The 22,373-nt window shown below is 41.8% G+C and overlaps 1 protein-coding gene across 1 annotated transcript in view; it reads left to right on the forward strand.

The window, feature by feature from the left end:
- Positions 1-14,202: 14,202 nt before the first annotated feature.
- Positions 14,203-22,373, forward strand: part of dachd (dachshund d) — a 296,027-nt gene continuing 287,856 nt past the window's right edge. The window contains exon 1 of the mRNA XM_039014350.1: positions 14,203-14,747. Within this exon, the coding sequence (XP_038870278.1) occupies positions 14,203-14,747 (545 nt within the window). The remainder of the gene's footprint in view (positions 14,748-22,373) is intronic.

Below are 22,373 nucleotides of genomic sequence, written 5' to 3' on the forward strand. Positions count from 1 at the left end.
CTCATTGTCCCCTCTCTCTCTCTCTCTCTCTCTCTCTCTCTCTCTCTCTCTCTCTCTCTCTTTCTCTCTCTCTCTCTCTCTTTCTCTTTCTCTCTCTCTGTCCACCAACCCTCTCTCTCGGCATCACTCTCAAAGAGTCACTCCATTGATTACCCTTCCTAAGGCCCGGGAAATGGCTCATGCATCTTGTGTACATTATAACAAATGTTCTCTTTGCATTACAATTGAATTGTGATTGTTATGTTCAATCAATGGGGAAAGGTCACGGGATCGCTCCTGTCAGCGCTTTAATGGAGAAGTCGATGGGGATTCATTTTAATCACTGCGGCTGTGGCAGAATGAGCACAACACCACGAGGCTGTCGATGGCCCGGTAATTACTGCTGTTTATACAGGTTTTACCTCCTCGCCACCGCGATTTAGGTCTCCACAGATCTCTCTCTCTATGTAAGCGTAACTGTTTTAAAGGTGCATGGCATCCAATTCAGTAGGTTATGGAACCATTATGAGTGTTCTAATTCTGGCTCTTACCTCCTTGCCCACTGCTATATACACTGAGTGTACAAAACATTAACAACAGCTTCCTAATATTGAGTTGCACCCCCTTTTTCCCTCGGAGCAGCCTCAATTCGTCAGGGCATGGACTCGACAAGGTGTTGAAAGCTTTCCACATGTTGACTCCAAGGCTGGATGTCCTTTGCGCGGTGGACCATTCATGACACACACGGGAAACTGTTGAGTGCGAAAAACCCAGCAGCGTTGCAGTTCTTAACACACTCAAAACGGTGCGCCTGTCACCGACTAGCATACCCCGTTCAAAGGCACTTAAATATTTTGTCTTGCCCATTAACCTTCTGAATGGCACACATACACAATTCATGTCTCCAATCCAATTGTCACAAGGCTTAAAAATCCTTCTTTAACCTGTCTCCTCACCTTCATCTACACTGATTGAAGTGTATTTAACAAGTAACTTCAATAAGGTTCATAGCTATCACCTGGATTCACCTGGTCAGTCTATGTTATGGAAAGAGCAGGTGTTCCTAACGTATTGTGTACTCAGTGTAGCTATCCACAAATCAATCTCTCTCTCTCTGTCTCCCAACCCTCTCTCTCCTGGACTTTCTGATGGGCCGCCCCCAGGTGGTGAAGGCAGGAAACAACATCTCCACCCCGCTGATCCTCAACACTGGGGCCCCACAAGGGTGCGTTCTCAGCCCTCTCCTGTACTGCCTGTTCACCCATGACTGTGTGTCCATGCACGCTTCCAACTCAATCATCAAGTTTGCAGATGACACTACAGTGGTAGGCTTGATTACCAACAACGACGAGACGGCATACAGGGAGGAGGTGAGGGCCCTCGGAGTGTGGTGTCAGGAAAATAACCTCTCACTCAACGTCAACCAAACAAAGGAGATGATTGTGGACTTCAGGAAACAGCAGAGGGAGCACCCCCCCATCCACATCGACGGAACAGTAGTGGAGAAAGTTTTAAGTTCCTCGGCGTTCACATCACGGACAAACTGAAATGGTCCACTCACACAGCGTGCTGAAGAAGGTGCAACAGCGCCTCTTCAACCTCAGGAGGCTGAAGAAATAGGCTTGTCACCAAAAACACACAAACTTTTACAGATGCACAATCGAGAACATCCTGTCGGGCTGTATCACCGCCTGGTACAGCAACTGCACCACCCTCAACCACAAGGCTCTCCAGAGGGTAGTGCCGTCTGCGCAACGCATCACCGGGGGGCAAACTACCTGCCCTCCAGGACACCTACAGCACCCAATGTCACAGGAAGGCCAAAAAGATTATCAAGGACAATAACCACCTGAGCCACAGCCTGGTCACCCCGCTTCCATCCAGAAGGCGAGGTCAGTACAGGTGCATCAAAGCTGGGACAGAGAGATTGAAAAACAGCTTCTATCTCAAGGCCATCAGACTGTTAAACAGCCATCACTAACATAGAGAGGCTGCTGCCAACATACAGACTTCGCGTTCCTTGTGTATGTGTATGTGATGTGTATGTGACCAATACAAATTTAAATTGATCTCTCTCTTTACATGTGAACCTGAAAATACAATTCTCACATGATTGATTTTCACATGTGATTGATTTTCACATGTGAATGTTTTTCACATGTTAAACTGCATATCCGATTCTCACGTGAAAATGTTGTGTTAACATTTGAACAGGGTGGACAGGCAGTAGCTCGGGTGGTTGTTGTCCTTGATGATATTTTTGGCCTTCCTGTGCTTCTACACCTGCACTGTTTGCTGTTTGGGGTTTTAGGCTGGGTTTCTGTACAGCACTTTGTGACATCAGCTAATGTTAGAAGGGCTTCATAAATACATTTGATTTGATTTTAAATGTAATACATTGAAAATATAGTTTTATGTGAAATTTCAGCTTTACATGTGAAAAAAAGGGTGGCTATACAAGGGTGGCTATATTAATCCTGGGTTCAAAATACTATTTGAAATCTGTTTAGCATTTGCTATACGCTGCCCCTTGAGTGCCAGTTGGGCGGGGTTTTGCAGTTTATTTGGTTCCATTGCGCCAGTCAATCTCAATAAAGCACAGCTAAAGTATTTTAAATTATTTCAAATAGTATTTGAACCCAGGCCTTAGATACACTATATATACAAAAGTATGTGGACACCCCTTCAAATTAGTGGATTTGGCTATTTCAGCTATTTCAGTGTGCTGAAACGCGTAGCACGTAAAAATTGCCTGTCCTCGGTTGTAATACTCACTATCTAATTCCAAACTGCCTCTGGAAGCAAAGTCAGCCCATGAACTGTTCGTCGGGAGCTTCATGAAATGGGTTTCCGTGGCCGAGCAGCAGCACACAAGCCTAAGATCACTATGCGCACTGCCAAGCGTTGACTGGAGTGATGTAAAACTCGCCACCATTGGACTCAGTGGAAACGCGTTCTCTGAAGTGATGAATCACGCTTCCCCATCTGGCAGTCTGATGGACGAATCTGGGTTTGGCGGATACCTGGAGAATGCTACCTGCCCCAATGCATAGTGCCAACTGTAAAGTTTGGTGGAAGAGGAATAATGGTCTGGGACTGTTTTTCATGGTTCGGGCTAAGCCCCTTAGTTCCAGTGAAGGGAAATATTAACGCTACAGCATACAATGACATTCTAGACGATTCCAACTTTGTGGCAACAGTTTGGGGAAGGGTTTTTCCTGTTTCAGCATGACAATGCCCCGTGCACAAAGTGAGGTCCATACAAAAATGGTTTGTCGAGATCAGTGTGGAAGAACTTGACTGGCCTTCACAGAGCCCTGACCTCAACCCCATCGAACACATGCAAGTCCCTGCAACAATGTTCCAACATCTAGTGGAGAGCCTTCCCAGAAGAGTGTAGGCTGTTATAGCAGCAAAACGGGGGACCAACTCCATATTAATGAGATGTTTGACAATCATACAGTGCATATTAGTAGAATCTGCATGGTGTCCAGTGAAGTATAGTTGGATGTGGGTTAGAGGCTGGAGCCATTATGAGTGTTCTAAAGTGTAGGTCGGTTCTGTATCTGTGGGGTCGGCCTCTTCGAAAATGAAATGAGTTGTCTCTTGGCTTGTTCTGTTCTCCCAGAGGGGTTGTGTTTGTGTGTGCCAGCCAGCCAAGCTCAAAAGGCTAGATTCTCCGGCTCTCTATATCTTTGTTGTCTTGTATGGATGGAGATTTGTAGATGTGTTTTCCATTATGTGCAACCACCACCTCTTCTATAATGTGATACCTTGAATACAAGTGATTGTATGGTGTCATGGATGATGATGAATGGGATGAGTGTGATGGGCATTAACACCCCTCTTGATGCAGGTGATCAATGACACCAAAGGAGCAGGTGGACTTCACTTCAGGCATCTGCTTCCCTGAAGGCCCCCAGGATCTGTACCCATTCTCTTTAATGGTCTTCCTTCCTTATCTCCTTTCCTTATAAAACTGCTGATCAGTGTGGACCAGGGCTCTCCAACCCTGTTCATGGAGAGCTACTGTCCTGTAGGTTTTCACTCCAACACTAATCTAGCACACCTGTTACTAATCATTTGCGGGTTGATAAGCTGAATCAGGTTAGTTACAACTGGGGTTGTATTGAAAACCTACAGTACTCTAAGAACAGGGCTAGAGAGCCCTGGTGTGTACTATATGGATAAGGTATGGCCAAAACTGTCACTTGAACTGAGACTAAGCAATATGATGTGACTATGAGCAGCAGTGAAGCCAAAGATATTGCAGAGAAAGTTTGAGACAAGAGGCTGAACTCTTCAGCATACTTATAAGCACCTGTGCATGTGTTTAGGAGTTCTTTCCCCTCTCGTATAATGTACTAGCTGTGTGAAAAGAAATGCTGGCGAGTCTAGCCTCATGCTTCATCCTCTTTGTTTGTGTTAGAAGTTGCATCGCTTCTTGTGGTAATGCCATATCACTGAGTCTACCTTTAACTTCAAGTGCTATATGCTGGATAATATTTACAGGAGGTTGGTGAGGGGAGGACGGCTCATAATAATGACTGAAATGGAGTAAATGGAATGGTATCATGGAAACCATGTGTTTGATACCATTCCAGCCATTAGTATGAGCCCGTCCTCCCCAAATGAGGTACCACCAGCCACCTGTGCTGGATATCTATCATACAACTTTATCTTAGCAAATTTGTTGTATTCACAGGAGAGAAGGTAAAGAAAATAAGTTATTGAAACCTAACCACAGCCTTTGACCAGTTGGCATGTTTGCGTTGGGTGGTGGTGGTGGTGGCGTTGCAGAAAAGATGGGGTCAAGCCAGTGTAACCTTGGAGAAACAAATATTCAAGATCAATACCGGCCTTATTCCGAGCATCTAAATGTTTGAAGCTCTGGAAGCACCTTCTCCCTCATTAGCCTTGTGTAGAAGAATGGTTAGGTGATTAATGGATGTTGGGTGAAGGGACATTTAAAAGACTACACAATGTCCTGCATCCCAAATGGCACCCGATACCCTATATAGTGCACTAGTTTTGACCAGGGTCCATAGGGCTCTGGTGAAAAGTAGTGCCCTATATAGGGAATAGGATGCCATTTGGGATTAAGCCCATCACTTCGGCTTTCAAATGTCATGTAATCATAGTAGGGGAGAGTGGTTTGCCACCAAGTGCTAAGTGATGTTGCCGATAATAAATTGCGGTGGAAATATAATATATGGTGAGTATGATTCTTTGTTCGGCTGCGTACACCAACTCGGCACAATTAAAGTTATTCATCTCCCCGTTTTTTTTTCATCAATTATATTGTGATACACTTAATGTCCATAAAGGGATGATATATGATTGGTCTAATTATTTCTTATTTACCATGCTTTCTAAAGCATATCAATTATGTTAATACCATGTAATTAAAACACGTTAGCGCACTACAAGTTGCTGGCTGTATTACTGACTATGAAAATTGTTTTAATTAAATAGACAATTATAGAAAAATCCTAACCATGAGAATTGACATTTAAATTAATTTAATTTAAATTGCTTTTCAACATTGTTTTATCAACGCTTTATGGGGTGAATAAATTATTACATCAAACAATATACAGTGTCATTGATCATGCAGAAGTCTTGTCTCATATCTATACATATTTAAATACTTGGCTGATGCCATGCCATACATCAGTTTTGGGGTGACTACAGTTGGACAGTACTCATTTGTTAGCAACACTCTCATTTTGTCGACGTTCATGTACTTGTTGAAACTCAACAGAGTATGTAGAGACTGGCAACCAACTACACACCATGACGGTTGTCAGAGTTGATCATTTTCTACCTGCTAGTTGTGGTAGGGAGAAATGACAACATTGACATAATATTATGCTTTCCACAATCAATTACTGTATTTTAACGCTGACAAAAACAGTTTCCATCTTCTTTCAGCCCACAAAACACTACTTGCCAAAGAGAATCATGATCGACTGGCACTTATAATACATAAGAAGGAAATTCATTGTTGTTGTTCAACATACGGGAGAAAGAAATATGTTATGTTTTTTCTGCCAATGTGCACTCATACATTTCAAGATCCTGTACAACTTTTCAAGGCTTGACATGAAGAAAATATACAGAGAAACCATGTTTTCTACAAGTGGTAAGTTGTCCATGTGAGCTATTTTGGCGGCGTGTAAGGTATGATGAGGCTACACACAAAACACCACAGTACATACTTCATCTGGACAGCTGCATTGGATTGAGAGTAACAGTAGGTATCACACAATACATGTTTATATATATATATATAACAGTAGGTATCACACAATACATGTTTATATATATATAACAGTAGGTATCACACAATACATGTTTATATATATAACAGTAGGTATCACACAATACATGTTTATATATATAACAGTAGGTATCACACAATACATGTTTTTATATATATATAAAACAGTAGGTATCACACAACACATGTTTATATATATATATAACAGTAGGTATCACACACTACATGTTTATATATATATAACAGTAGGTATCACACAATACATGTTTATATATATATATACCAGTAGGTATCACACAATACATGTTTAAATATATATATATATATATATATATACACTGCTCAAAAAAATAAAGGGAACACTAAAATAACACATCCTAGATCTGAATGAATGAAATATTCTTATTAAATACTTTTTTCTTTACATAGTTGAATGTGCTGACAACAAAATCACACAAAAATTATCAATGGAAATCAAATTTATCAACCCATGGAGGTCTGGATTTGGAGTCACACTCAAAACTAAAGTGGAAAACCACACTACAGGCTGATCCAACTTTGATGTAATGTCCTTAAAACAAGTCAAAATTAGGCTCAGTAGTGTGTGTGGCCTCCACGTGCCTGTATGACCTCCCTACAACGCCTGGGCATGCTCCTGATGAGGTGGCGGTCTCCTGAGGGATCTCCTCCCAGACCTGGACTTAAGCATCCGCCAACTCCTGGACAGTCTGTGGTGCAACGTGGCGTTGGTGGATGGAGCGAGACATGATGTCCCAGATGTGCTCAATTGGATTCAGGTCTGGGGAACGGGCGGGCCAGTCCATAGCATCAATGCCTTCCTCTTGCAGGAACTGCTGACACACTCCAGCCACATGAGGTCTAGCATTGTCTTGCATTAGGAGGAACCCAGGGCCAACCGCACCAGCATATGGTCTCACAAGGGGTCTGAGGATCTCATCTCGGTACCTAATGGCAGTCAGGCTACCTCTGGCGAGCACATGGAGGGCTGTGCAGCCCCCAAAGAAATACCACCCCACACCATGACTGACCCACCGCCAAACGGTCATGCTGGAGGATGTTGCAGGCAGCAGAACGTTCTCCACGGCGTCTCCAGACTCTGTCACGTCTGTCACATGTGCTCAGTGTGAACCTGCTTTCATCTGTGAAGAGCACAGGGCGCCAGTGGCGAATTTGCCAATCTTGGTGTTCTCTGGCAAATGCCAAACGTCCTGCACGGTGTTGGGCTGTAAGCACAACCCCCACCTGTGGACGTCGGGCCCTCATACCACCCTCATGGAGTCTGTTTCTGACCGTTTGAGCAGACACATGCACATTTGTGGCCTGCTGGAGGTCATTTTGCAGGGCTCTGGCAGTGCTCCTCCTGCTCCTCCTTGCACAAAGGCGGAGGTAGCGGTCCTGCTGCTGGGTTGTTGCCCTCCTACGGCCTCCTCCACGTCTCCTGATGTACTGGCCTGTCTCCTGGTAGCGCCTCCATGCTCTGGACACTACGCTGACAGACACAGCAAACCTTCTTGCCACAGCTCGCATTGATGTGCCATCCTCGTTGAGCTGCACTACCTGAGCCACTTGTGTTGGTTGTAGACTCCGTCTCATGCTACCACTAGAGTGAAGGCACTGCCAGCATTCAAAAGTGACCAAAACATCAGCCAGGAAGCATAGGAACTGAGAAGTGGTCTGTGGTCACCACCTGCAGAACCACTCCTTTATTGGGGGTGTCTTGCTAATTGCCTATAATTTCCACCTGTTGTCTATTCCAACAGCATGTGAAATTTATTGTCAATCAGTGTTGCTTCCTAAGTGGACAGTTTGATTTCACAGAAGTGTGATTGACTTGGAGTTACATTGTGTTGTTTAAGTGTTCCCTTTATTTTTTTGAGCAGTGTATATATATACAGTATATATATATATATATATATAACTGGGGTCAGATTTATAAGGAAAAGCCCACCCAGTGTGTTAAAGGGCTTTTGAATAACAAAAAATTACAAGCATCCTGTGGTGCTTTTAAAGGTTTTAAATGTATTTAATTTCATATTTTCCACCCTATTTTTTCTCCTCTTCAAGAACGCTAATGGGAGTCATTTTTCAGATATTACAAGCGCAATGATTTGCAGTTAACCCATGCAAACATGAAAAATAGTGGGCAAGCTGTTGTGACATTCATTGTATATAATGAAATCTTAATATGGTGCATATTTAAGCGAAAGGTTAGCAACATAAAGGGCAAATGGATTGCCTGGCGTTGAATTTTAAGTAGCTATTGATTTTACACTACAAGCCACCTCTTTCTCTGAATGATAATTTGTAAATGGCACACAGCTTAACGCTGATCTGACACACAACAAGGATGCACTTGGTGTTAATTCAGAGTATGTTTAATAAACTAATTACACATGTCCTATAAATGATCTATTAATGGCTCATGAATTAAAGTTATTCATGTGTTATCGCAATTTGTTAGTCAATGATGATTTTGAATTGCATGTATACATGAGTATCAGTGCAGTTTGCTTATGATATTATTGTTACAAAATGTAATTAAATCAAAATACATACAAATACGCTAATGGTTTTTGGTTGCCCCAGTGGAACACATTCATTAGACAATATGCTGCCTGGCTATTTTATTAAAGTTATGATATAAGGCTTGGAAATAAAGTTGGCTGTACCTAAATATGAATACCAACATACAAAAGGAGAAAATTGGTGTAGCTAGTGTTAACTCCTGATTATTTAATAATAAATAAATGTAGTTTTTGTAAATCATTAACACTAGAGATTTGTTATTAGATATTGTCTAACTTTTAAATGTACAGCTCTGCTCTCCATCTCTGTCTTACAGTTAAGTGTGACACACATTGGCCTGACTTTAACACATACAACCCTGTAAGAAAAACAACAATTTAATCATAACACTTGTGTCTGCTCTTCAGAGCATGAATACTATTTATTATTTTAAACTGTTATCCCATTCGTCACATTACACTTATGCGACACCTGGTTACCAGCATGCATTACTAGCTTCCAGAAGCACCTCTTTAAGAGGTGTTGAGTTTAGGGAAGTGAATGCATGGGAAGCAATCCATTTTATCAGTCAATTTCACACTTCACCTGTCACAGAGTACTCACTTATGACAACCGTCTTCATATTCAATGAGTACCTAGGCCTATGTGTATCTAGATAGCTGGTGCAGAATTTAATTGAGATAATGGCACTAAACAGTTTGCAAATATAAACCAATCTAAAAAGGGTGGTATGTTTTACGGACTTCATTTTGTTATGTGTTAAAATCAAAGTTGGAGAATTTTTTTAATTTAAATTTTCGAATTGAACCTTTATTAACTAGGCAAGTCAGTTAAGAACAAATTCTTATTTACAATGCCGGCCTACACCGGCCAAACCCGGACGACGCTGGACCAATTATGCGCCGCCCTATTGTTACCCAATCACGGCCGGTTGTGATACAGCTTGGATTTGAACCAGGGTGTCTGTAGTGACGCCTCTAGCACTGAGATGCAGTGCCTTAGACCGCTGCACTATAAATAAAATTGTATTTTACTTAGTCCTGTTCTTTAACTTTGATTTTTGGTTGAGATGGAGAACTGAATCCAACATATTATGTATTAATTTGTAGACAAACTGGAATTAAAGCCAGACTCAGTCAGTGGCACAGATGGAACTATCCAAGCAGAAGATACATCTCCTTCACATTTTGATACAGTATTTGATTGCGCTGACAACCAAACACAATTCAATACCACTAAATATCATTACATTTGAAATCAACCAGAACTTGAAACCCTAGGCCTATTGTATATGTCTATTTTTAGTTGAATTCTGGGTTGAATTCAAACATTTCCTGTTGATGACTTTGCAAGTGCCTTCAGAAAGTATTCACACCTCTTGACTTTTTCCACATTTTGTTGTTACAGCCTGAATTTAAAATGGATTAAATGTCGTTTTTGGTAAAAGATCTACACAAAATACTCTGTAATGTCAGAGGAAGAAAAATGTGAACATTTATTAAGTATTTATGAAAAATAAAATATGAATACATATTGATTAGATCAGTATCCAACACCCCCTTGAGACAATAAACGTTAGAATCACCTTTGGCAATGATTACAGCTGTGAGTCTTTTTGGGTAAGTCTCTAAGAGCTGTCACACCTGGATTGTACAATACTTCCCCATTATTCATTATTCTCTAACCACTATCATTGAACACAGAATGAATCCATGCAACTTATGTGATTTGTTAATAAGCACATTTTTACATCTAAAAGGATTTAGGCTTGCTATAACAAAGCGATTGAATACTTATTGTCACTTGTCAGTGACACAAAATCTCAATTTAATCAATTTTAAATTAAGGCTGTAACACAACAAAATGTGGAAAAAGTCAAGCGTGAATAACTTCTTAAGACACTGTGGTCCTAAATAGCATCATTGATGATTGATAAAGTAAGGTCACATTTCATTTGCTCTGCTAAACATACCCTTTGGAATGACAACAGTGACTCTATTTCATTTTTAAGTGGAGCTCTTCGCAACAATCATTCTCACGATGTCACATCGGTAATAGTCAGTGACAATTATCATAGCTCAGCAGGGCTGGGCTTGGTTAAACCTTGGCTGGGAGAACAAAGGGTAGCTGTAGTTTCATTCTCAAATAGAAGGTGCTGACGTTGTTTTAAAGGTACAAATTCAACATATTTTATGTTGGTTACCGTGATGACATAATCTCAGGCACATGCACAGATAGGGCTCTACCTGTGCAAAGCACAGGCCCTTTGCCCTTCCAGCCTCTAAGAGCCTTTTTGGATGGTGGTATAATTCTTCCACAAATATTTTGGGGGTATTTCTACATATTCTGTAATTGTTGTCCACTGCCCGCAAGTTGTCATCAAGTTTTCCACCACCCACCACGTCCTTTGTTTGCCCGGTTGTGCGATTTTCCCAGTCTGCCCTGTATGGAGATTGGTTAACGCTGGTATCCAAACATGCATGGCTTGAGAGATGCGGTCACCGGTCAAGTGTGTGTAGCTACCTACCAGGGCTGTAACCAGGGTGATTCTCATTGACACGTAGCAACAATGACGAAAACGTATGACAATTTTAGAACAGTATTGTTTGCATTTTGATTGCATTTTAATGTAGGACTAGGTCTATAGGGAAGATAGGCCATGTGGATATGTTCATATAAAAACATATCTTATTTTCTTTAAGTTCCTAACTTGTTTGATAAGATTAGCCCCGACCCCAAATTTGGGAACCACTGCTCGATTCCTCTCACTCTCTGTATCCTCTGCTTCCTCCTGCATGCATTGCAGCCTGCCTCAGCCTCACCACTGAGCCCCACATCATTGTCTGTCTCAGCAGCCTACTCTCTGTAAAGCAAAGTTATTATGAGAACTTAGTAGTGTATTTTTTGCTGCTGATGAGGTAGGCTCCATTTAACATTATCTTCTTAATTCATCCTTCAAACTGGCTAAGTAATACTAGCCAGAGCCCTTCAACGACTACTGCAATAGAAGTCTCTGCCGGCAGCAAGTCACCTGACTGACTGTCATAAGCAACTACGCTACACGGCCACTGCTCATCGAACATCTCAATCATGGGCATTAGTATGGAGTTCGTGTTCAATGGGGTTGAGGTCAGGGGTCTGTGCAAGCCAGTCAAGTTCTTCCACAGGCTGCTCGGACACGGAAACCCATTTCATGAAGCTTCCAACAAACAGTTATTGTGTTGACGTTGCTTCCAGGGGCAGTTTGGAACTTGGTAGTAAGTGTTGCAACCGAGGGTTTTTACGCACTACCCACTTCAGCACTCGGCGGTCCAATTCTTTGAGCTTGTGTGGCCTACCACTTCGCGACTGAGCTGTTGTTGCTCCTAGATGTTTCCATTTCAAAAGCAGTGATTGATGACATAGCGCTCACAAAATTTACTTTTTCGATCATATACCGAATAAAAATCTAAGGTTCAATTGCATTTTCAACTCTACCGATTAAATAGCAAATGTGCCTGATTTGGTCTTGGCATGTGTCCTCTAGCCAACAGCTTGCAGATACAGTGCAGGTAGGCTAGTCTAGGCCACATGATGGATAAGCGCAAGAATATTTTTTGTTGTCAAATGGCAGTCAAGCATCAATCATCATGTCACCAGAATAAGATCCTTGCTATTCTTCGGCTGTCCCCATAGGAGAACCCTTTGAAGAACCCCTTTTGGTTCCTGGTAGAACCTGTTTGGGTTCCATGTGGAAAGAGGGTTCTACATGGAACCAAAAAGGGTTCTCCTATGGGGACAGCCGCAGAATCCTTTTGTAACCCTTTTTTCCAAGAGTCTAATCCTGTATTAGCGGACCGATATAGCCGTCTGTAGAAAACTGATATAGCCGTCTCATAAAAACTGTTGATGGAAACGTGGTTACTGTAAGCAGTGTCTCTATTGCATACTTGCGAGCTTGGGTAGTTCGTTTCACGTCTCAGGCCCTCAACCTGTGTCACGTGAGGGCGGAGTTAGTCTTTTGAAAGAATAGTGAAATTGCTGCTAACAAGCGAATCCATGAGGCAAATCCAGGGGACGCAGGCAAACGTAGCGAACAAACTACCGTTCAGGATGCCACGTGTTTGCAACTCCGTCAGATCAAGAATGGTCCGTGCTATCTGGGAACCTTGGGACGTCCCTATCCCATTTAAGTTTACATTTAAAGTAGTTAATCTAAAGGTTAAGGTTAGATAAGGGTTGTGGTGAAGGTTAGGGTTTGTGGTAGGGACATCCCAAGGATCCCGGATAGCACTGATGATCAAGAAAATAAGCATTCTGAGCATTGAGCAATGCTGGGAGCAATATTTAGACATTGACCCATAATTAACTTTCTTTATTGTGTACAATATATATATATTTTTTATTTATTTAGTTTAAAATTAGAAAAAATTACCAAGGTCCGGACATCAGTGTCTTCATATGTAGTTATGGCCATGCTAGCTACCTAGTTTAAATATCAACAGTACTGCCACAGCAGCATAACATTTAATTAACACTTGATTTAGCCTACATCATCATCAATATTAGGTCTGGTTGGCTGATATAGGCAGCAGAGGCAAAAAGATAGCGTTCAATCAAAATCAGTAAAAGAAATTGAGCTAGCTAACTAGCAGATTTACATAAATCACCAACATCAATGATCAGCTGATAGCCCCCCTCTTTTCCCAATGTCAATCATGTCTTTAGGAGGTACTGTAACTAGCTTACTTACAATTTGTGATGATGAGTGTGTTGTTGCAGAAATAATTGGCCTATGCAACAAAAAATGTGTTTTTTTGTTGCTAGAGGCATTTGGTATGCTATGAATTTCGAGAGTATTTTTTTTCAAGAGGGGAAGGGGGTGCCCTTTTTATCATTTTGAGCACCTGCCCCCTGAGAGGTAATCCTTTGGTTGAAATTTCACCCTCAAAACAATGTTGATTACTTTTTTCAAATCCAATGCATTTTCCACGTAACGTACACTCCACGTCACAATACGTTGACAAATTATGTTGAAACAACGTTGATTCGACCAGTTTGCGCCCAGTGTTGTCTGTCTGTTCTTCAAAGGTTTCCACTGTCCCCTAGCTCCTCCCTCTCTGTACCTTGTGACAACAACAACTCATCCATAGAGCTTAGCGGTCTAGTGGAGCCGCACTTTCCAGCTCATTCTCCTCCGGTCATTCCTCCTCCTATCTTTGATCATTGTCTCTCCGTGCTCAGCCAAAACCCTCATTCACCACGTCTTTTCAGCATATCATTCTACTCCACAACTCATCAGAGGAGCTAAACTCCCGTGGATTATTTCATTTGGAAATTCTCGACAGCTGCACTTTTTTTTCTGCAGGACTGGGTTTTATACTTTGAACTTACTCTTCTTCCCCTAGGTGACCATGGCCGTACCGGCTGCTTTGATCCCGCCAACCCCTCTGGTCCAGCCGCCTTCGATCTCTACTCCTTCAGCGACCACCTCCCCGCCGTCGACAACTTCACCCCCGTCTCCCTCAATGGCCCCCTCCGGACAGAACCTGTTCCGCTCGGAGCTCCTCGGCACCAGTAGCCCCGGCATCCTGACCCCGACCGGGGCTCTGCCCAGCAAGCCAGTATACTTGACTCCGTCGCCTGTTGAGAACACCCCGCAGAACAACGAGTGTAAAATGGTGGAGTTGCGGGGGGCGAAGGTGGCGTCTTTCACCGTGGACGGGTGCGAACTCATCTGCCTGCCCCAGGCTTTCGATCTGTTTCTGAAGCACCTGGTCGGAGGACTGCACACCGTGTACACCAAGCTGAAGAGACTGGAGATCACGCCGGTGGTCTGCAATGTGGAGCAGGTCCGCATTCTGCGAGGGCTCGGAGCCATCCAGCCAGGAGTCAACCGCTGCAAACTCATTTCCAGAAAAGACTTCGAGACTCTGTACAACGACTGCACCAATGCCAGGTGAGTGGAGACAGGAGAGATGATAATGTCATCAAATGATTTATGCTAGTTGAAGTTTAGCGCGTCAAGGTAGAAAAGCAGTAAACAAGGATGGGGGAGACATTTTCCATTGTGTGGAAGTCAATGTTTGACATGTCATTTAGCTGTAATGACTCAACTTTAGCTCATATTTTTTAATGCTCTATTGGGCCAATTATGACTAGAGGCCCATGTCAGCCTTTCTTAAAGTATGGGTCACGGCCGATCTGTTAATAGTGAGTCGCGACGTGTCAGAGTAAATGTATAATTCTTTCATGAATCACTGGAATTGATTTGGCCAAGTGCTTCTGCGCTCTCGACTTATCAGCGGTCTCCGCTCGGGTTGGCAGCTGTGTGAGAGGGAGATGCCCATGTGCTTCGCGGTTCACCGGATCTTTTTTCTGCGGGTTTCTGGAAGATCACTCCGCGACACACACGACGCAGCGCTGTCGTTCAGCAGCAGATGATGCGCTGTCAATTACCGACTTGTCATTCACACTCGCTGTCACTCACCGCTGTCGTCAAGTGGACAAGTTCTGACTGAGCTCAATTGTCATGAAACGAGTTTCTCTCTCTTTCATACAAACTTTGAGAAATAACGAGGAGCGCACACAATGTGTTTTGTGCGGGGAAGTGCTTAATAATGAATCTCTCAAAACGAACAACTTAATAAAACGACACGTCCTGACCAAACATCCACAGCATGATGGTAAACCCAGGGAGTTCTTTCAGAACAGGGCAGAATGCTTCAGGAAAAGTAAGTCAACTAGCAAGGCATTGTCATTTTATAACAGGAATAAGGGAGTACTAACTCTCATATTAGTCGATGTGAGTTTCTCTTTCAAACAATCCCCAGGCCTTGTAACGTTACACAGCTAATAGCTAACATTAGCCAACGCAAGCTAGCTAGTTACTGATAGTGCAACCCATAGTAACAGTATAGATGAAGATGAACAATGATCAGGCCTACTGTACATCTTACTGTAGAAATTATTGTTGAAAACTAGTCTACGTTGAAACTGTTAAAATACAAGTAATAATTTGGATTCTGAACTGGAATAAATTGATTGAGGCAAGGTGCTTTTTGAGGCAAACACACTCACACAGTCCAGGGTTTCTCATCTACAGCAGGAAGCAGTCTCCTGCCTGACAGAGAAAGCAGTAGATGTTCTGGTCCAGTTTGGCACCACATACCTATGTCAGTCAGGGTTCTCAACTCTGACATACTTAAAACAAGTACAGAAACAGTGTCAATGCTGAGCTTGACCTCAGTGTTACACTGTCTAAAGCAGAGCCCAGAATAGACATGCTTGTTGAAAACTTCAACCAGTCACACACCTCTCATTAGGACTGTGTGTGTTTTCAGATCTACATCTGTGTGATGTGACCAATCAGTTTATTCCAGTTCAGAATAAAACTTATGTATTTTAACAGCAACAGTTCCAACCTAGACTTTATTTTAACAATAATTTCTACAGTAAGATGTACAGTAGGCCAGATCATTTTTCGTCTGTACTGTTAATTAGGGTTGCACGATCAAAAAGCCTGTGTGTGTGTTCTGTTATACATCTGTGTGATGTGATCAATCTGTTTATTCCAGTTCAGAATTAAAATTATTTATTGTATTTTAACAGCAACAGTTCCAACCTAAACAGATATGTAAGAGTGTTTTTAATGGGGGAAAATAAACATGAATATATGTTTATATGAATATTTAATTCATTGTTATTTGTTTTTGTCTGTATTGCATTTGTTTTAGGCATACTGATAATGCATATTTTCTTAAGTTTGGGTCCCAGGAGAACACAACATTTCTAATTTGGGTCCCAGGCTGAAAAAGTTTAAGAACCCCTGGCCTATGCTGTTATGCAGTTTTTAGTAGGCTCAACAGGAAAACATGGATGGACATGTTTGGGGCGCACCCCTCGAAAAAGTTGTGGCAGGTTGATGGCAATTGCATTCATTCCTATTGCTAAACGTTGTGTCAGTGACTTGCTCAATCCAAACTACTGTTAAAACGCAACAGTCACATGTGAATCAGTTGAAAATGTCACTAAATTAGGCTATGTGAGGAATTTCACAGCCTGAAATTCAAGTGCTCAAAACGCACAGCAAGTTGAAAACCATTGCCTGAAGGGAAAGCTCTCATCCACTGTGTGTGCGGGCCCAACCGCATTTCCACTCTAAATTAAGCTCACTATTAACTCTACTTTATTTTTAAATGACATTGAAATAAAAGTAGGTTATCCTAAATCCGCTGTCCTAGCCATAGGGGCAGTAATTTCAATGATTTGAACTATAAATTAATTAAACAACATCTTAAAACATGAAACCATAGTGAATTTAAATAATTTGATTCAAATTGCTTAATATACAGTACTGTTTGTCTTTAGATAGATAAATACTTTTCATAGGGAAGGCAGTTGTTTTTTTGTCCCTAGTTCAAATTACACCTGATCCAACCTTCTACTGTCATTGTTGGTAGATATATTATGTTTACTTATTGATTTGAAATATATAATGTGACATATATATATATATATATAGATATTACTTAGATATCTGAAATATATGACAAATGATACATTTAAATACCAGCTTCACATAAACACACATGATGGAATGTTTGTAATTAGTAATAGGCCTAATGTCTCCAAACTCTAGTTCCACCCAACATTTTTATTTCAAAGGCCAGTAATTTATCCATTTATTACTCAACGCATTATCTCTCATTACAAAATACACTTGGGATTTTATCCCAGCCTTGCTAATATGTAGGATAATTTTATAGGTGAGAAATGTAGGTGCAGATCAATATTTGATTCAAATACATTTCTAGTGTCCTGTTTCTCATATGCTGTGATGTATTGCTCAATCTGATAGGATGGGTTGAGTCTGGTCAAATATGCCATTTCATCTGTCATTATGATTGATTTAATATTGATCTCCCATCGCAAAATGAGGCGGAAATGCAAATATGATGGAAAGTATAACATGAGCGGAGATCGATCTTTTAGTGGGGTTATAATAGTCTGTTAGGTAAAAACAAGAGAATCTGTGCACATCGTTAGTCACAATGTTACTGGTGAATTTGAGGATGATGTTGATTGTGTAAGTTAATTGTTTTATTACATTTTGCTGTAAGACACACACACACACATTTATTGTCACAGACAAATTGGAATTTATGGGTGGGTTAAAATGTCTGAATACACATATTCAGCTATTTGCAGTATAGTAAAACAATTTTTTATTTTTCTGCTGCTGTTAAATCAATATACTGAAATGAATGTACTGACATTTTATTTATTTTTTCTAAGTACATATGAATGAGCCCACAATGAATTTTGAGGAAGACACAGCGATGTTTGCAATGCATATAAAGCAGAATAGGCAGACATGACATTTTGTGACATTTGACCATATGTATGGGCCCCTGTTTCCTTAGTTATTTATTTGGATGGAAAACGCATGGCTTTTATACAATTATATTATTAGCTTTCATCAGTGTTTTGAGACTCTTTTCAATTAGCTATTCAGATATGCTGTGCATGCATACACGTTGATACCTATGGATTCATAAACTACTGCATTTCAACATTTGATCACTACGTCTGACCGTGACCCTATTTTTAGTAGCACACAATTATCCTACCTCTATTACCCTATTCTCATTCGCACACTGCGTCCATACAATTCACTTTTACCCCCTCTCCCCATGCAGCATTTACACCACCTCTCCCCCACGACCTCCCGTTGAGAAAGAGAGTTCTAGAGCAGCTCTAGAGCAGTTCTAGACCACTGTAGTTCCTCTTCCCAATGAGTGTTCCACCTCTTTGCCCTGTATTCTCCAGGTGACTGAGTGTGTGGGTTGAACTCCCCGGGTTGTGAGCGGCGAGGTAGGGAACAGAGGGATGGCCAGGGGAATCCAGGGTACCCGGGGGGGTTAACGGATAATGCAGAGCTTCGCGTCACTTTAATGACGCTAAAGTGGCGGGCTATTATGGGCACACAGAGAGCACTGTAATTGTCTCGGAAAGCAGACAGGTTCTTTCTTCCGCTCCACACAGAGGAGAGACACACACACACACACACATACACACGTGCACGCATACAGATGGGGATACACACATGGACAGACATAAGAATACACACACACACCATCATCATAATCGTCATGGTTTTGAAACACTGGATGTAGTCAGGTGTTCAACTTCTAGAGAGGAAGAGTAGCTTGTATCTACAGTACTTGGTTGATCTATTTCTGTTGTTTGGAGCTCAGTCAGGGAAGTTGTAATTCAGAGCAATCAGGGCCTGACTACCGCATTGTAAATCAGCGAACTTACTGCATTTCAACACATTTTGCCATGGTGCAGAGAGAAACATTTTCAATTTTATAATGCTATTCTTCAGGCTAAGAGAAAATGTTGCAGTTTAAAGCTAAATTCCTTCAATTTGACACATTTTCCTATCATATGCTATCTGGTGGCCCCGGGGCACGTGCCCTGCGTGACCGCTTGGTAATCCATGCTGAAAAGTGAAAATAATATCTCCCACATACGCTGGGTGATTTGTGGGCTTTTTATTTAGTGAACAAAAAAAGTAGCCCGTGTAGGACAATGATACAATTTACTCGACACTAGTGCTGTTGCCTGACATAGTTCTTTTTCACAATGATGTTCTACTCTTTTATACAGTGGCGGTTTTTGTTGACAATGGAGCACATAATACTCCTGTACAATAGGTCTTACTATTTCACATGGCTATTTTTCCCTTTCCAGGGCCTATTGTGTTAAAACAACGGCCAATCTCATTTCAGCCACTGTGTGAATAGCGACACGGTGTCACTGCTAGGCCCATGCTTTGTTACAAGACCAGGCCAGGCATTGGGTGGAAATGTTGCAACTATTTGTATTATGCTCACTTTAGATTTCAACATTTTGAATATGTTAGAATATGTATTGGGTGTGTAACTCGGTGTGAAGCTTTCACTACACACTGGTTTTGTTGGTGGCACTTTTTTTGACAGGTCACTTATTACTTGGTGTTTACTTCAGATTTGTATTAATTTAAGTAGGTAATATGGTAATTACTCAGCAGTTGATAGATTATTGGTGTGCTTACATCACTTTGTGATATCCTATAGGTCTGATGCTTCTCGTCCCCAATGTCAACGTCTAGACGAGCTGCATAGGCTACTGTAGATGTATGTATTTCTGTGTTCAGAGTGCAATGATTTATTATCCCCTGCTGCTTCATGCACTTTCAAGGGACAATCTCAGCAGATTATCTGGGTTGCAGACACATCCTGGGTCTCTCCCCCTTCTCTTTCACAGTTCCTGGGTCAGTAATGATACATCCCTACTGTCACCCCTGCTCCTTCACACATACACAGACTCTAGGTCAGTTATAATGTCCCTATTGTCACCCCAGAGTACCACTCCTTCCCTTTCACACATACACAGACTCTAGGTCAGTTATAATGTCCCTATTGTCACCCCAGATTACCACTCCTTCCCTTTCACACATACATTTAATTTATATGCGGATGATACTATTATGTACGCAATTGCCCTGACTGCTGACCTGGCTGCGACAAGGCTACAGTCCGATTTTGTAGCTGTACAGGAAGCCCTTACTGATTTAAAACTCTTACTTAATACAGGCAAAACTAAATACATGTTGTTTTCAAGTTCTCGTAAGATTGTTACAGATGGATTACATCTTCACTCATTGGATGGTTCCTATAATTGAACGAGACCCTGCATACAATTATTTTGGTATTTGGATTGACAATGATTTATCGTAAAAAAAAACATACGACTAAGCTTGTTAAGAAAGATTTAATTGGGCTTTATTTGACAGAAACAGATCTTGTCTCTTTCTAGTCAGCAGGAAGCAGATTGTGCAGTCAACATACCTGTTGTTGATTATGGTGATACTATTTATCAAAGTGCATCTGCCTCTACTCTTAAACCCCTGGATGGTATTTTTCAAAGCACCCTTTGTTTTATCACAGGAGACAGTTTTTCATAGCGCCCTTTGTTTTATCACAGGAGACAGTTTTATTACTCAGTCTTTACTCAAAGGTTGGCTGAACCTCTTTGAAGTCACATAGATCACATCATTATGCTCTTTTTGTTTACAAAGCCCTGCTCCACAAACGTCCTACTTACCTAACATCACTGTTAAGATTTAAAAGGAAAGTTATTGGTTAACTCTGGAGACTCCTTTGGTTTCCTTGCGCCTTGCGTGTGGAATGATCTACAATACACTTTAGAATGAGAGGAATTGGTTGCTCTCAGGCATTTCAGACAGTTGTTAGGGGACCTTTTTACTGAAGAATGTGTCTGTGTTTTATGATTGTGCTGAGCTTTTTGTGTATTGTTTTGTGTATTGTATAACAACTTGTATATGAATCCGCTCATCATTAAGCTCGAGGCCCTGGGTCTGAACCCCGCCCTGTGCAACTTGGTCCTGGAATTTCTGACGGGCCGCCCCCAGGTGGTGAAGGTAGGAAACAATACCTCCACTTCGCTGATCCTCAATACAAGGGTGCGTGCTCAGCCCCCTCCTGTACTCCCTGTTCACCCATGACTGCGTGGCCACACACGCCTCCAACTCAGTCATCAAATTTGCAGACGACACAACAGTAGTCGGCTTGATTACCAGCAGACAGCCTACAGGGATGAGGTGAGGGCCCTGGGAGTGTGGTGCCAGGAACATAACCTCTCACTCAACGTCAACAAAACAAAGGAGCTGATCGTGGACTTCAGAAAACAGCAGAGGGAGCACCCCCTATCCACATCGACGGGACCAGAGAAGGTGGATAGCATACACATCACTGACAAACTGAAATGGTCCACCCAACAGTGCCTCTTCAACCTCAGGAGGCTGAAGAAATTTGGCTTGGCACCAAAAACCCTCACACACTTCTAGAGATGCACAATTGAGAGCATCCTGTCGGGCTCTATCACCGCCTGGTACGGCAACTACACCGCCCTCAAACGCAGGGCTCTCCAGAAGGTGGTGCGGTCTGCCTCTACGCATCATCGGGGGCAAACTACCTGCCCTCCAGGACACCTACAGGCCCCGATGTCACAGGAAGGCCAAAAAGATTATCAAGGACAACAACCACCTGAGCCACTGCTTGTTCACCCCGCTATCATCCAGAAGGCGAGGGCAGTACAGGTTCATCAAAGCTGGGACCGAGAGGCTGAAAAACAGCTTCTATCTCAAGGCCATCAGACTGCTTAATAGCCACCACTAGCACATTAGAGGCTGCTGCTCTACATACATAGACTTGAAATCACTGGCCACTTTAATAATGGATCACTAGTCACTTTAATAATGTTTATATATTTTGCATTACTCATCTCAATGTATATACTATATTCTATTCTACTGTATCTGTGCCTCTGACATTGCTCGTCCATATATTTATATATTTTTAATTCCATTCCTTTACTTAGATTTGTGTGTATTGTGACATTGTTAGATATTACGTGTTAGATATTTCTGCACTGTTGGAGCTAGAGACACAAGCATTTCGCTACACCTACAATAATATCTGCTGAACACGTGTATGTGACCAATAAAATTTGATTT

This window comes from Salvelinus namaycush, chromosome 19, assembly GCF_016432855.1.
Source record: "Salvelinus namaycush isolate Seneca chromosome 19, SaNama_1.0, whole genome shotgun sequence".
NCBI lineage: Eukaryota > Metazoa > Chordata > Actinopteri > Salmoniformes > Salmonidae > Salvelinus > Salvelinus namaycush.